The 16,833-nt window shown below is 42.7% G+C and overlaps 1 protein-coding gene across 1 annotated transcript in view; it reads right to left on the bottom strand.

Moving 5' to 3' along the window:
• LOC143286793 (uncharacterized) overlaps positions 1 to 16,833 on the bottom strand; it is a 48,469-nt gene that overhangs the window by 10,758 nt on the left and 20,878 nt on the right. The window contains exons 2-5 of the mRNA XM_076594581.1: positions 9,914 to 10,016; positions 3,846 to 4,066; positions 2,683 to 2,840; positions 974 to 1,149 (exon numbers count right to left, since the gene is read on the bottom strand). Of these exons, the coding sequence (XP_076450696.1) occupies positions 974 to 1,149; positions 2,683 to 2,840; positions 3,846 to 4,066; positions 9,914 to 10,016 (658 nt within the window). The remainder of the gene's footprint in view (positions 1 to 973; positions 1,150 to 2,682; positions 2,841 to 3,845; positions 4,067 to 9,913; positions 10,017 to 16,833) is intronic.

Genomic DNA, 16,833 nt, shown 5'->3' with positions numbered 1-16,833 from the left:
GTTGCTGGCACATGAGCATTTTCAATACACCAGAAATATTTGATCACGTGACAAGCTAATGCGACGCAAATCCAGTTCCTTTCTGAAATTGAATGTATGATAAAACATGTGGATATGGTGCAGTTTCAAGCACCTATACCCAACAAATTATTTATCGTGCCTTAAGAAGGAAAAATGGCCTATATTTTTACCCTCCTCTTGCATTTATATCGCAATTTAAACTTGGCAGACAGATAAGTTATTCATTTCTTATATAAAATGCACAAGAAAACCACTATGAAAAAACCCTCCCTAATCCCGGGAAAGTATTACTATTAGCCAACAAACTACCAGGATCCCATAGAACACCAAACAGGACACCTCTAGTTTAAACATTATTCACACACCTACCAACATCAAGAGCAGCACACTCACTGATAGAGATACGCCTCCCCCCTCCCCCTTCCGTGCCCCCCTCTTCCCCCCTCCCCTCTCTCCATGGCTCAGTTTCTCATGCTCATGTTCCAGAACTTTTCTTATTATTTATTACTTATTTACACACGCACTCACTCACGCTAACATGAGCACGCATGCACATGCACCTCTACACATAGTGGATTTACTTGCATTTTCCTCTCAACCTCACTCCCCTAATACCCCATCCCAACCCCGCATCCACCCCCCCTCCCTGCCACCGACATATACTATTTCTTAGGTTGTTTTTGTTGTTGTGATACCGTTCAGAGTGGAAAGACGTAAAATTGAAGAATGCTATTATAAAACACACACACACACACACACACACACACACACACACATACACACACACACACACATATGCAAGCACTCACTCAAACATTCACACACACAGTCTCTCTCTCTCTCTCTCTCTCTCTCTCTCTCTCTCTCTCTCACGCACACACAAACACAAACACACACACACACACACACACACACACACACACTCCTCAACCAACTACGAATAGACACGTACACGTGCTGGTCCAGAGCTGCTGGGTTTTCCCGTGCATGTAGCCAACAGCAGGGTATGGGGGGTCCGCTCCCCATATGGGGCGACACACATCGGCTATGTCTGAAACAACCAGCCAGCCCCTGTCTGCTGCGCAGCCACCGTGATTCCGGTTAATGTAGAACCGTCGATTATATATCCTACACCATGAAACAAAGTGGAAGAAGTCAGAAACTATAACCAGTGTCAGGAACACACAAAGGATTATATGTTTCAACAAACCCCATTCTTTCCAACTTAACCCACAAATGCACATGTTATCTATTTGTCTACCCATCAATCACACCGTTAGGCGTTTCCGTGGTTACTCCTAGAAATAATTTCAACGAAAATAAATCTGCATTCACACAATAGTCTACAACAGGTTGTACTTTAGTGTCAAATAGCTAATCAAACAATCCAAAAGACTTCTTTTTTTTTAACTTTCCTTTTTTGCATAACATGGAATTATGCGTGTTAACCTCTATTTGAACGATCCTTGCATGCAGCTATGAAACTTAATTCAGTGGAAAAAATATTCCTATATATTCAAACATTTTCACTACATCCGCCATCTCCCCATCATATTTCCAACTTTCTCATATTCCTAGAAACCAGCTTCAAAATATTACTTTTTGACCAGTTTACCTTCATCTGAACTGATCGAAGTCGCAGATCGAAATACACTACTCGGTTGTGTTAACAAACCAACAACAGTTTCATCCATGAACACAACATTAACTATCAGAAGAAGGATAAACAACTCCAGTATCTCACCAGTAAACTGTGCATCGTGTTTTCAGTTTCTAATAATTTCTAAGGTTATGCTTATCTCATTGATAGAAAGAGGAAACAGAGCAGGGCTGTCATCTTGTTTCATACCATAAGTACATTTGATATAATATGTATACGTCACCTAAACCCCAATTCCAACCCTAGATTTTACACAGGCATACATACTCATGAAACATGAATCCACACCAAGAGCAAGCATCTGTCCTAGATTTTTATTCTTCCTAAATACAAATACTTGTTAACTTTCACATATGGATGAATATATCAACAGCGGATCTGCCATGACAAATTATCACAAGTAGCAAACACAGACAAAGATAAGGCTGACAGATAGACAGACAGACAGAACACACACCCACATCCACACTCACAGTAAGATACAACAGACAGGGAAATGACTAGCTTCCCTTCAATACAGCACATTAACAAGGTATGATAAAAAGTAAAGCACACTGTTGTCCTTCAACAGAGCACAATAACAAAGTACGATATACAGTAAAATGCACTGTTGCCCTGCAACAGAGCACTATAACGAAGTATGAAATACAATGGAATACACAGTCACCCTTCAGCACAGCGCAGAGACAAGAACTGCACTGTCACCCTTCAATAGTTCACAATAACAAGATACGATATACATTAAAGTACACCATCACTCTTCAATAGAGCACAATGACAAGATATACAATGAAGTGTACAGTTACCCTTCAACACAGCACAATGACAAGATATAACAGACAGTGAAGTGCACAGTTACCCTTCAATAGTACACAGTGACAATATATACAGTGAAGTTGCTCTTCAATAGAGCACAATGACAAGATATACAATGAAGTGTACTGCTACCCTTCAATACAGCACAGTGACAAGTTATGAAAGAAAGTGAAGTTCATAGTTACCCTTTAATAGAGCAGTAGTTTTTATGTTCGGTGAACAGGTCCCAGTAGCTGCTGCTGGCAAGTCTCTCTGACTTGAACCAGTTGATGTAGTTCGCTCCCACAGCATTGAACTCAAAGAAGGCAACTTCACTCCCGTTCACGTACAACGACACCCACGCCTGTCAATGGAAGCATAAACCGTCAATGAAACAACCAAGCAACCAGGCTTAGCTAATAATGATCTTGCATGTCTATCTGTCTGTCCAATGATCGGCGACTGGTGAATTAAGGGTGGAGATTGTTTTTCCAATCCTCCAGGTCAGCCTATCTTCAGACCTGCAAGTGCCTGAACCTGCTTCACGTGTATACACACTCAAATGACGAAACATACACGTTGATTCCCCTAATTCAGGTTAGTATTTGGTGGGTTATGGGAACAAAGCAAAACAAAACAAACAAACAAAACCATCATGTACATCCCGAAAAAATAGTATGGCTGCCTAGGAGTCGCAGACCAAAACACAGAAAAAAAAGAAAAAAGTATCTGGCATCTCCATTAGTTTTTGTTCATAGTCCTTGTGTGTGGTCTCCAACTCAGTAAAAAACAGAAGCACCCTCTCGTTTTTATATTTTTTTGTGAGCTGCTCTCCATTTTCTGACAGCGGTGAATGCAAAACTGTCATACTGCCATCTACCACCTACCATCCCTTCCTTCCCTGGCCAGTGACAGCTGACACCACCTTTCGCTCAACCTGATCCCCTAACCCACCTAGCACCAGTTCATAGCTACTGGTCAGCAGCTCATGGTGATAATGACTATTAAATACCATTTTGCAAGAACTCAATATTTATGTTTGCAATGAGTGATATCCGTTCCAAAAAACAATGAAACTGTCATGACTGCACAATGCTTTCGAACAAAAAGCGTGCTCTCATCATTCCCTCGTCCTCCTTTTCATCACCACACTCATCCCCCGAGCCCCTCCCCACCACCATAACCCCCCCCCCCCCCCCCCCCCCCCCCCAACCCTTCCTCCTTTTCTCTGGCATGCTTTTGTTGTCCTCTCCATGATGGCCTGGGAAAACCCAATGACGGGTTAACCCGTCATGTAGACAGTGAGGTACGGATCCTAAGTAACAATAAGGAAGGTAAAATGTGTGTGTGTGTGTGTAAGCAAAAGGACCTCTTTCACACGGAGGCCATCCCACAGGTCCAGCACTTTGCTGCGGTAGTGTCTGTCACAGGGCTGTGAGCCGTCCACTGTCAGACAGCCGGCAGGCATGACCCTGCGGACCAGAGGGTCGTCATCATTGTAGCCAACCTTGGTGTACGTGTCGTAGGACGACTGGCCAATGCCGGGTGTCAGGCGGAAAGCCAGAATGTATTCCCCATCATGAACCAAGCCTGAAACAGACCACACTGGTGCAAACACACATGCACATAATTTATAGACTGACAAATCCACAAATATTGAAAGACAGGTGCACACACACGTACGTGCTTGTCAACCAGGCAGTCAGGCATCGGCCATTTATTGTCAGATTAACTAGTGTTGCACTGACAGACAAAAAACAAACAATCAGTAGAGTGAATTAACATTGGTACTGTTTTAGCAAAATGAATATGATAGAAAACGATGACTAATTTACAGAAAATTTCTGCAAACGCTAATTACAGTCAAGTCAATGCTATGTCATTAATTAATAAGTGAGAATGACGGTGAGGAACACAGCTACTGAGTGGTTAGAAAACGGGCAATGTTAGTTTTACAATACATACTGACTGAAGAAACAGCAGAAAAATATGTACATAATTATAATTGCAGCAAAATAATGCTTTACTGAACTGTATCATGTGATAATATGGGTAGATTTATCTTATGGCTATTTCTAACCATAATTATTTAAAGCTTCATGATGTTATGTTCCTTAAGGTCGCCATTATTAACTACTGTCATACACCTATAACCCAACACATTGTTAGATGCAGTCAGTCAATACAAGATCACCATAAGATTTTCCTCGATTTAGAAGAGGCTCATTATCTTGTGGATTTCTTTTTATGCTGAATATATTCAAAACCAATCAGCCATCTCATTTTCTGGTCTTCCTTAGAAATCTGAACACAGTGAATTCACTCTTTTGGTTTATGCTTATACATTAATGACTCATACACATTCTCCAAATTCAATTGAAACATGCATTGGTTTTGCTTGTTGATTTGTGACCAAATGCATCGTTTCTGTTCATTACGATCATTTTGGGTTCACGTGTGTACGTGTGTACGCAAATACAAAATGAGTGTGTAATAATCCTGTTTTGGTTGTCCATCCCTTTGTGTGTGTGTGTGTGTGTGTGTGTGTGTGTGTGTGTGTGTGTGTGTGTGTGTGTGTGTGTGTGTGTTTATGTGTGTGTGTGTGTGTGTCGTGCGTGCGTGCGTGCGTGCGTGCGTGCGTGTGTGTGTGTGTCCATCGTACTGGTTAACATATTCATTTTCCCCTGGACATAATTGCGACATAGACCCTCACGGCAGCTTTGGAAAAAAATCCAAGCCATGGAAATGAGGGGTTATCACAACTGAACATCAGATACACTGATCATATCACACATAAACAAGAGCGCTAAACAATCACTTTATCATAAATGGATCTGTGCACATGCTCTGACACCTACTTGAAACTGAAATTGGTGTGAAAGTTGTGAGAAAATGTATATTCTTCAAGAGACTGGTGAGGGACAGAGATGAGGGTAAGACAGGAAAAGTGATGGACTGTCAACATTGCAGAATGGACGGGAAAACCACAACCACTGTCAACATTGCAGAATGGACAGGAAAACCACAACCACTGTCAACATTGCAGAATGGACGGGAAAACCACAACCACTGTCAACATTGCAGAATGGACGGGAAAACCACAACCACTGTCAACACTGCAGAATGGACGGGAAAACCACAACCACTGTCAACACTGCAGAATGGACGGGAAAACCACAACCACTGTCAACATTGCAGAATGGACGGGAAAACCACAACCACTGTCAACATTGCAGAATGGACAGGAAAACCACAACCACTGTCAACATTGCAGAATGGACGGGAAAACCACAACCACCAGTCCTGGATGAATCTGATGGACAGTTCTGTGCAGTGCCCCAATGACTCTTCACAAGGTTATGGAAGCAGAAGCAGAAGAAGTAGAAAATAAATGAGAATGAGGACTTTGAAAGGATACGCTATTTTAAAATGACTCCAAATAACTGAACTATCTTCAAGAACCCAAGGGGAAAAAGTAGATTGTAACAAAAACAAACAAAAAAATAACGAGAGGAAACGCCTTCAAGACTCACTTGTGATACACACTTAAAGAAATAGCAATAATTAAAATGAATTTAAAAAGATCATTTTGTTAAAATTCGTTCTGTATTCATCATCATGGTTATATAAAGCTTTGCGCTAAAAAGACAAAAAAAAGACACAGCAGATTCGAACCATGCATGTTTGGGTCGGGAGCAAGTGGTTTTATACGCAGCGCTAACGCAGCTTTTCCAATGACATTCAAAAATTATTACTTGAGCATGTTCTTTTAGCATAATAAATTGACAACGGTAGTCGAAATGATAACGTCGTTTAAAACATGCTATTTTGGTTGGGCACTTAAGAATTTCTTTCAAATGCGAGGAAAAGGAGAAATTCCCATCGCCTCAAACAGGCTGCAATATGTGGCTTTTTTTGGCTTTTTTTTTCTAGATCTGCAGAGATCCATGTTCAACAAGATTCAGTCTTACACTCACTGAGAAACTATGACACCGTCCATTCAGTTTATCTTTATGTTCATTCCAGTTAATTCAGTATCCACGTTAAAACACTTATATGCAGTAAACACGTCGATGATTATTCAATAAATTCTTTTAATTCTGCGGTAAAGGAGACTTGGCATTGCGCCATACACACCGCGACATGCTTTTTTTCCAAACTTTTTATTAAAAAGTTTCTATATTGACATTACAAAACATACACACATCCATATAATAATAATAACAAACGTGAGGGGAAAAAGACTGAAAGAAAAACAGACATTTGTATTTCTTTTTATCATGACAGATTTCTATGTGTGAAATTCGGGCTGCTCTCCCCAGGGAGAGCGCATCGCTATACTACAGCGCCACCGATTTTTTTGTATTTTTTCCTGAATGCAGTTTTGTTTGTTTTTCCTGTCGAAGTGGATTTTTATACAGAATTTTGGCAAGAACAACCCTTTTGTTGCCGTGGGTTCTTTTACGTGCGCTAAGTGCAAGCTGCACACGGGACCTCGGTTTATCGTCTCATCCGAATGCTAGATAAAATCAAAATTATCATTAAATGAATGAAACGAAAAAAAAAACACAAAAAAACCCACACACACACACATCTACATACACGTTCACATTTTTTAAATACACAAAATTACACTGTGATCATAAACATATAAACGTATACATACACATACACACCGAAATTTGATAAGTTTGATAAACTGGGGGTTGCAATTTATATTGATATTAGACATATCGTCATATCATCTTGAACTGTGATGTAAAATATAGAGTACATCTAGATCAATATTGCAATGGTACATAATGTAGTCAACATATATTCATCACTTTAGTTTGTATCTATAAACATATGGAAACCATCTAATGATAAAATAATTATGAGGGTTTTTTTCGGGATAAATATTCTGAATTGTATTTCTATATTTCAGTTTATTGTTGAAACCTTGTAGAACAGGCACAGCTTTGTGTACACGTATTGTTTAGCTAACCATAAGATGAAATAAAAGGTGGAATCAATGACTGCATTTTTATCAAATCCAAGTATGACGAATGGCTCAGTTATATGCAAATTTTGAATGTTTGGACATGTTTTGACATCTTCCATTCATTTTATTCGTTGCGTGCCAGAATTGTTGAACAATTGTGCACGCTGTAGCATATGTTTCATACTGTCTTTCACTACATTACAAAAACTGCATAGATAACTGCTAATTAACCCCATCTCTTTAAATATAACATTTGCTCCGAGACATCTGTGTGTGATTCTAAACTGGAACCATTTCAGATTTACATCTTAAGTCTTACTAACATATATATATATATATATATATATATATATATATACATATATATATATGAACCATTTTTTCCAATCACATACAATATTAAGTGTTTCATCCCATTTTGAACAGCATTGTAGATGGCTACCATTGTCAGTCAGTACATCATGATACAACTTTGAGCCTTTAGGTATCAATATCAACTTATTTAACAATATAGACATATTCAAGCATTTATCATTGCCAACAGTTATGTTTGTTTGTCGAATGTACTCTTTTATTGCTGACTTTTTTTCTTCTTTTTTTTTGTCAAGATCTGTACTGACCAGTCTAGACAAGGTTGATGACTCAGTGAAATGGTGGATTCAATTTTTCTTTTACGTTCATTCTAGTTAATTCAGTATCCACTTTAGAATATTCATATGCGGTAAACACGTCATTGTGTAGTTAGTGTCACTGTATCAGTGTCTGTGTTCTGTCCAGAATTTGTATTTCTTTTCTTTTAATTGTGAACAAGAAAAAGGAGGTCATGACGTCTTCTTACCAGACACAGCGTACATTCCGGCAACTGGGATGGGGTAATATAGTGTTTTTCGGAATCGGGAACGTGCCTCGTCGAAATCAACCGTTAATGATCCGGAAACACATCGGGAGACATACAAACTATTATTGGTATGACTGAAGATTTTTTCCCTTGCTATTTTCAAGCCAAATTTGGTATTGGCAGACAAAGTATTTCCAGAGATAATGGTAAAGCTAAAGTTTACCACACACACACACACACACACAATTCTGGGGTTATTTTCTTTGTATTTTTGTAGTTAGTCGATGTGTAGATTGCATGATTTGATCAAAACCGTATTTCAATGCACACTATCAGTACGAACTTTTACAGATTTATTGAAACGTTATGCTGGTTGTGCTAGACAGTCTTAGCCAGCATCAGATCCTGTTCCTATCTTCCATGACTTTACCATTCAGATATTTCATAACAAATGTAGCTGATGTTTGTAGAACGATTCCCACAATGACTGACTTTGCACAAAGGTTGACCCCCCAAAAAGAATAGTTATTGTTGTTCTATGTGTTCTGTCAAGATTTTTATTCTTTTAAATGTGAACAAGAAATAGATTGTCTTGCAAAACCAGTCAAACGTAATCCTGGAAAAACAAATATTATCATGCACCAGGTTGAAATTAATTTAGTATTCAATCTAAGAAAATGGGATTCAAGTAATCTAAAAAAATAATCAAACACAGGAGAAGATCCGCTAATAGACTTAGCACTGGGGGCAGTTGCCGTGTGAGTAATTCTTTCTTAAGGCTGGGAGTAGGGCTGCCTGGCTGAACAAATGACGGGCTTGGCAGAGGCATCTTAGTACTGGATTAGCCGCAAAATTTGGCCAACAGACCAAACCGATGGCTGTAGTGGCAAGCATATTCAACCCCTAAAAAAGGTAAAAGCATTGAAATACTGCCCTTTCAGTTCAATTGCTTGGCATAGATGATCAAAAACAATGTAATGAGTTACGGTTCAGTGTTTTTTTGTGTTTTACCCAAGTTAATTCAAGAGTACAGCCCAAACTACAAAGGTTCATTGATGAGCTGGAGCATAAGTTATCTCTGAAAAATCAAGAACATGTGATACATTACGACTGTTTAAATGAATTACTGATAACCACCCAACTCTCAGCTACTGACAATAATTCGCAGGTTTACAGTTTGGTCTTTTATATATTTAATGTAAAATTGAAAGAGAGCAAACAATGAATATGTTTAGTTTGAATCATGTTTACAGAATGTCTCTAATTCTTATTCCATTGATATTCATGATACACCACTATGAAAAGAATAATAAACCTTAGCATATATATGTGTCATGGTTCGCACACTCCCTATACCATTATAACCCAATAGAACTTTTTGTTTTGTCAGTTCTGATGTGCAGTGACATTTCAGAATATCATGCTTTGTGTGTGAAATAACTTTGGAATGATACCTTTAAGCACACATTTTGTAAAATGAAACCCCCAATCCAGAGAAAGCAATACACCCTGTGATTCTGAAACGACAATCAAAACATGCTCACAAAAAAATAGTCCAGCCAAGATTTAGAGAGACAGAACAGAGAAGAGATCTTCCCTTGCTAAACCCACTGACCTGACTTTGCAGACAAAGCCGACTGGATAACGACGATGATCACCAGTAGTTTCTCCATTCTCTTTCCCCTCCTGAGCTCTGACGACTGGCGAATGGAGACAGTCTGTTTATACAGTATCAGCTCAAGATCAACAGAGCTTGGGCCTAGTGCTGTTAGTGGTATAACGTGATAGTTTAGCACCCCAACCAAAGTAACTCCCTGGAATGATTCCACGCAATGGCCAGATGAATTCCCGAGAATTCCCGGATCAGACTAAAACAGCTTTACACTTATCCAAACTGAGTCCCTTGCTTATATACTCACTCCCATCTTATAATGAAGGTTATTCTATGTGCACACTGATGATGATGGAGTCTCCCGTCGGACCGACGGATGAGTAGGCAGGCAGGCTTATCCATCAGTGTGTATCCTCATATGGGAGAAAGGCCGATTCTAGATGCGCAGCACTTCCCACAGGTGTTGCAAGGGAAAACGTCTCCAGAAGTTGAACCCTGCTTCATTCACTCCCATTTCTTAATGGCCAGTGTTCTCTTGTTTTCAAACGTCGTTATGCCACTAGAACACAGAATCCTCCAGCGAGAGCAGTCAAGGGCATCAGTTTCCCAGGAAGCGATGTCTATGTCACAGGCTTTGAGGTTTGTCTTCAAGGTGTCCTCGAAGCGCTTGCAGGGTCATCCAATTTCGCGGTGGCCTTCCTTCAGCTGACCACACAGTAGCATCTTCGGGATTCTGCTGTCTGCCATGCGGACAACGTGTCCTGTCTAGCGTAGCTGGCACTGGATCAGCAGGCTTTCGATGCTGGGGAGGCTGCTCCTCTCTAGGACCTGGAGGTTGGAGACCCTGTCATGCCACTTTATGCCGAGGATTTTTCATAGGCATCTCTGGTGAAACTGCTCGAGTTGTTGAATGTGACGGCGATACGTCGTCCAAGTTTCACAGCAGTACAATAAGGTGGTCAGCACAACAGCTCTGTAGGTTTTCATCTTGGTGCTGAGCCTGATGCCTTTGTTGTTCCACAGCCTGTTGTTGAGTCTGCCAAAGGCGGAGCTGGTTTTGGCAATGCACAGCGTCACTTCTGCATCAAGGGCTCTGTTGCTGCATAGGGTGCTGCCCAGGTAGCAAAACTTGTCGACTGACTTGATCTCTGTGTCATCAATCTTGATTGCAGGTGGGGGAGAGGCACTGGCGTTCTGTGAGCTAGCTGGTTGGTACATGGACTCGGTCTTGTTGAGGCTGATGGTGAGTCCAAAGCACCTGCAGAAGGTTGAGAACCTGTCCATAATGAACTGCATGTCCTCATGGGTGTGTGCAGCAAGCGCACAGTCATCAGCGAAGAGGAACTCTCCCAACAGTACCTCAAACACCCTGGACCTAGCGTGGAGTCACCGCAAGTTGAAAAGTATGCCATCTGTGCGAAACTGAATCTAGATGCCCCAGTCACAGTCTTGGAAGGCGTCAATCAGCATGGCAGAGAAGAGAATGGAGAACAGTGTGGGTGCCTGGACGCAGCCTTGCTTCACTCCATTTACCACAGGGAACAGATCCGACATGTCGGCATTTTCCTGTATTCTCGCCTGCATGCCACGTAGAATGACACAATCAGCTGTATTATGCTCTCTGGGCAGCCAAACTTTAGGAGGATCTTCCACAGACCACGGCGGTTCACCATGTCGAAGGCCTTAGTCAGGTCTACAAAGACCATGTGGAGCTCCTTGTTCTGCTGACGGCACTTCTCTTGCATCTGACATACAGCAAACACCATGTCACCTGTTCCCCTGCCTGAGGGGAAGCCGCACTGTGCTTCAGGGATGACTGTGTTGGAGACATGGTCAACCAGTTTGTTCAGTATGATGTGGGCGAAGATCTTGCCGGCAATGCAGAGGAGAGAAATTCCACGGTGGTTATTGCAGGATGTTTTGTCTTCCTTCTGTTTGTAAATGTGGACAATTGAAGCATCCGTGAAATCCTGGGGAACCTCCCCTCTCTCCCAGATAGACTGGAACAGGGCGGTCAGCTTGTCTGTCAGCACCTCGCCTCCATACTTGAAGATGTCGGCCTGGATTCAATCCACTCCTGGTGCTTTTCCTGACGTTGTCAGCTTCAGGACCTTCTGGGTCTCGGCTTTGGTGGGAGGGGCAGCTAGTGAGTCATTGACTGGTAGCTGTGGGAGGGCTGCAATTGCCTCGTCAGATACAGACGAGTCCCTGTTGAGGAGGGTGTTGAAGTGCTCCGCCCAGCAGGCAAGGATGTTTTTCTTGTCTGTCAGGAGGGTGGTCTGGTCCAAGGCTCAGACAGGGATTGATCCTGTGACTATTGGCCCATACACAGCTCAGAGACCATCATGGAAGATCTTGGTGTCGTGAGCATCAGCAGCTGACTAAAGCTCTTCAGACTTTCTCTCCCACCAGGTGTTCTCCATCTCACGCAGCTTCATCTGTACGAGTTGCTTGGGTTGCAAGTACTGGTTCTTCTTCCTCTGGCAGTCTTTATCGGAAATGTGATCCTGATGCCGTATATGCAGTGTGATTCCAGAGTCGTTCTCGTCAAACCAGTCTTTGTGGCTCCTCTGTACAAAACCGAGTGTGTCAGCTGCTGCTGTGTACACAGCATATCTAAAGGTGCTCCAAACCTCTTCTATATCAGTCGATGCAGGAATTTCTTGGAGAGCTGCTTGGATTTGCTGCTGCAGCACGACCTTGGTGATAGGGAGGTGGTGGATGTTCAGCTTCCTAGGGGGTTTCTGCCTGGCTGGTTGGAGCTTGCGTGCAAGTCTGATGTTCATCTTGCTGTGAACCAGGCAATGGTCCGACCAACAGACTGCTCCTCTCATGCAGCGTGTAATGGAAACATCACCTCTGTCCCTCTGCCGGACAATCACATAGTCCAGCATGTACTTGTCCACTTGTTGGAAGAGGGTGTTGGTGATGGTCAGTCCATGCTGCACACAGAGCAAGAGCAAAAGCAGTCCGTTGCAGTTGCACTTGCCAGTGCCGTGCTGTCCTTGGACTTTTGGCCACGAGGAGAAGTTCACGTCGACGCAGGCATTGAAATCCCCAAAGATAATCAGCCTGTCCTTTCTGTCTACTGCTGAAATGGTCTGGCTGAGCTCCTCGTAGAAAGCTTCTTTGATATTATCATGGTTGGTCATTGTCAGGGCATAGCAGCTGATGACTGTGGCGAAGTGGCCCTCGGACAGCTTCAGACGCAGTGTCATCAGCCTATCATTTATCCCACGTGGAAGGCTGTCAAACTGTCATGCAAGTTTGGTTTGTATGGCAAAGCCCACGCCTGAGGTTCTTGGGGTGCCATCTGGCTTCCCAATGCAGTAGAAGGTGTAGCCCCCTCCAACTTCCTCCAGCTGGGTTTCACCCGCAAACCTGGTTTCGCTCAGGGCTGCTGGTAGCGATCAAGCATTCTAGCAATAAGCGCCGTGCACCTTTGTGGTCTGTCGTCTCTGTCCAAAAGGGTGCGAACATTCCAGGCACCCAGAGTCAGGGCATGACTCCTGGTAATTTTCTTCTGTTGTCTTCGACCGCTAGTGTTGGATGTCCAAGTAGGTGCGGTTTCCTACTAGGTAATAGGTGAGGCAGGCTTTGTTTAGGGATCCTTTTATCTCCCCTTCCCCGTGTGGGGAGAGCAATGCTGTCCCTGAAAAGGGCTGCTCTGACGCTGTGGGAGGATACGGGCGCCGCATCTGTCCCAGTCTACGGCGGACGACCATCACCCCCACAGCCGCCTGCGTGCAGAGTCGTGACTAGGAACTGCCAGCAGCATCCTCTGCCTGTCCCCGTTACCACTTCTCCATTGCTGAAGGGCTTGGGAAAGCTCAGTGTTTAAGGGCTAGCTCGTCGTTCCGACATTAACCTGTTTGCCTGACTAACACAGGTTACTTTTTTTTAGTGAAGAGGAGTTGTGCAGTCCCTTCCCCACTCTCTCGCCTACCGACGCTCAGAGTCCCACAGGTGCAGATACTGCCACATGTAGAACGGCCTCGGCAGGTGCAGGTTTTTTCTTCAGAGTTCTGTCTCCTAGAAGGACTTCCAGCCTAGGATAAGAACTCCCCATGCCCTTTTGTCATCCTCTTCCGCCTTCACAGCCGTTGGGAAAGGTTTCCTCCTCCAACTGATCCGTCGTTGGGATACTTTACATGCGGCAGGTAGTACTGGGTTGCATGGTACCAGAAGCAAGGGCTATGCCCTTGACCTGACCTGACACTGATATGCCTCTAAGAATGTGTATGCACGCCCATTTTTGCTAAATATTATATCTGTAGATGCGTGTGCGCATGCCTATGTACATGTGTTCATTTTTACGTATGCATGCATAACTCTAAAACTGGATAAACTGAAGACAAGGAAGAAGAGGCTATTTTGGGAAGAGGTGGGTTTTAAGGCCAGACTTGAAAGAGGACAGTGCGGAGACTTGACGAAGCGTAAGAGGAAGTTCATTCCAATTGCAAGGTCCAGAGACAGAGAAAGAACAGCGGCCAACAGTCGAGTGTTTGAATCTGGGTATACGTAAACAGAGTGGATCTGAAGCTGATCGTAGAGAGTGAGATGGAGTGTAGAGGTGAAGCCAGCCACAGAAATAGGCAGGGGCAGATTTGTGAATACATTTATAACATAGAGTGCTGATCTTGTACTTTATTCTGTGTGAGGCAGGGAGCCAGTGAAGATGTTGCAAAAGAGGAGTGATGTGCTCTGATCTTTTCTTTCTGAGGACGAGTCGGGCAGCAGAGTTTTGTGTGCACTGAAGGGACTGAATGAATGAAGTAGGCAAACCAGACAATAGAGAGTTACAGTCGTCAAAGCGAGAGAGCGTGATTCCAAATTTCTTTGTCTCCACTCTCTGCCTTCTCTCTCTCTTTCTCTCTCTGACAGATGCCGGACTGGCATTCTCATTTAGAAGATTCGGAAAAATATAGCTGGTTTCTTTCATTCAAGAGCATATTTGAGACGGAAAAATATATTTCAGTTCTAAAAAATTAATGGCACAGACTTCGTCTTGCTCGGTTCAGGCTGAGGGTATTGGGGCTGAATGCCAGTAAAAGATGGTACTCCATTGACACATCCATTCGACCCCCATGCCCTATGTGTGGGGCGCAGACAGAAGACGAAATTCATTTTGTTTTTGTTTGTAACGCCTATAGTGATATCCGTAAAAAATGTGGAGTTTTTAAAGAAAGTGTTTCAGTTGAAAGGGACATCATTCATCTCCTTTTGTCAGACAATGTAAAGATAATTCGGTCACTTGCTAAATTTATTGCCCTTGCTTGGCACTTTAGTATCAAGAATTGCTCTAACTTGTAAAGGCATACACAACAAAAGAATTGCAGTTTCGAAAGTTAAAAAAATAATCACACTAAAGTTTCAATTGTCATAACGGTTTGGTTGGATGGTCGACTCAAAGAAGCCGACATTTGTATCGTTTTCTAATATGCACGGAGAAAGTGCAAATTAACTGAATAGGCATAGGTTTACTTTTCTTTTTTCAAACTTTTCTTTTCAGTTGAGTGCGCCATGAGTTTGTCGAACGTGGGTGAAACTGTTTTCGACACAAGTGTTTTTATTGTCTTTCAACAGACCTTGCGATTTTCTTTGCGGGGTTGTTGCTGCGACTTTGATTCATGTATTCATGCTGTTTTTGTTTTGTTAGTTTTTATGTTGTTAAACGATTATTCTGATATGTCCCATGCCAATAGGACTGTAATGTCAACGGCATTGAAACATTTTTTTCAGTTTCTCTAACAGATGCCAGTGATTGGTGTTGTTTCCACTGATATAAATCTGATCCTTACTATCACCCAAACTTATATGTACAGGTGTGCAAACACACTCACACATATACATGCGCACATTAGTACGTAATCGCATACTCCTGCGCACTCACACGCCCATACAAACGCGCACACAGGCACATAAACACACACACACACACACACACACAGAGGCACACACACACACACAGGCACACACACCCCTCAGACATATGCACACTGATTCAAAAGATCACACACAAACACATTCTCATGCAGTCCTCACACAAAGGACACAAACTAGGGGAGCAGATGGGAGTCATTTTGATCTGATCCAAACGAACTCCTGGCCTTTGACAGAGAAACTCCTGGGGGTTACTTTTTTGGTTGGAAGGTTAGCTGTCAGGTTGCACCGGTCCTTCAGTGGACTGTTCACATTCTAAAAAAGTTCTGGTTGAGCCGGGAACTAATTGCTCGTTCGCCACGCCCATTCAACCACCAACCACCACCTTCCCTCTGTCTCCCTTCTTCTTCCAGCTTCATCATCGCCCAACCACCGCTTTGTAGATATATCGCAAGAACTGCAATATGGCAGTAGCAGAAGTAGTAGTGCGCCACCACCACCACTGCTATTACTACTACTACGTTGCCTTTTGTAGTTTGTCTTACAGCTTACTCCTATCAGTTTGTATGTCCATCTTTCTGCAACTCTCTGTCTGTCTGTCCCTGTCTCTCTCAATATATATATATATATATATATATCTGTCTAAATATATATCTATCTCTCGCTGACCATTTATATACTCTCTGTTTTGCAGTTACGATACAATGCACACTTTACACCTCCACCCCTGCACAGTGCACAGCTGTGGGTGGGTTCCGTGTCCGGTTAGGCCAGAACTCTAACAAAACCACGGACTGTCACACCTTCACACCTGTGCACGGGCTCCGTGTCCGGTTGGGCCAGAACGCTGACTGTCACACCCTCACACCTGTGGCTTCAACACCCTATGTTTTCCATAGATGTGTTTTTCAAATGCAATGATAACATCAACGACGACAAAAAGAAGAACAACACCCATGATGACAATGACAACATTAATGACGAGAACATGACTTGACGATGGTAACATTATTGCGACGATAGTGGATTTTTCAGACGGT

This window comes from Babylonia areolata, chromosome 10 (genome assembly GCF_041734735.1).
Source record: "Babylonia areolata isolate BAREFJ2019XMU chromosome 10, ASM4173473v1, whole genome shotgun sequence".
Taxonomy (NCBI): domain Eukaryota; kingdom Metazoa; phylum Mollusca; class Gastropoda; order Neogastropoda; family Buccinidae; genus Babylonia; species Babylonia areolata.
This window is presented reverse-complemented; position numbering and strand designations above follow the sequence as displayed.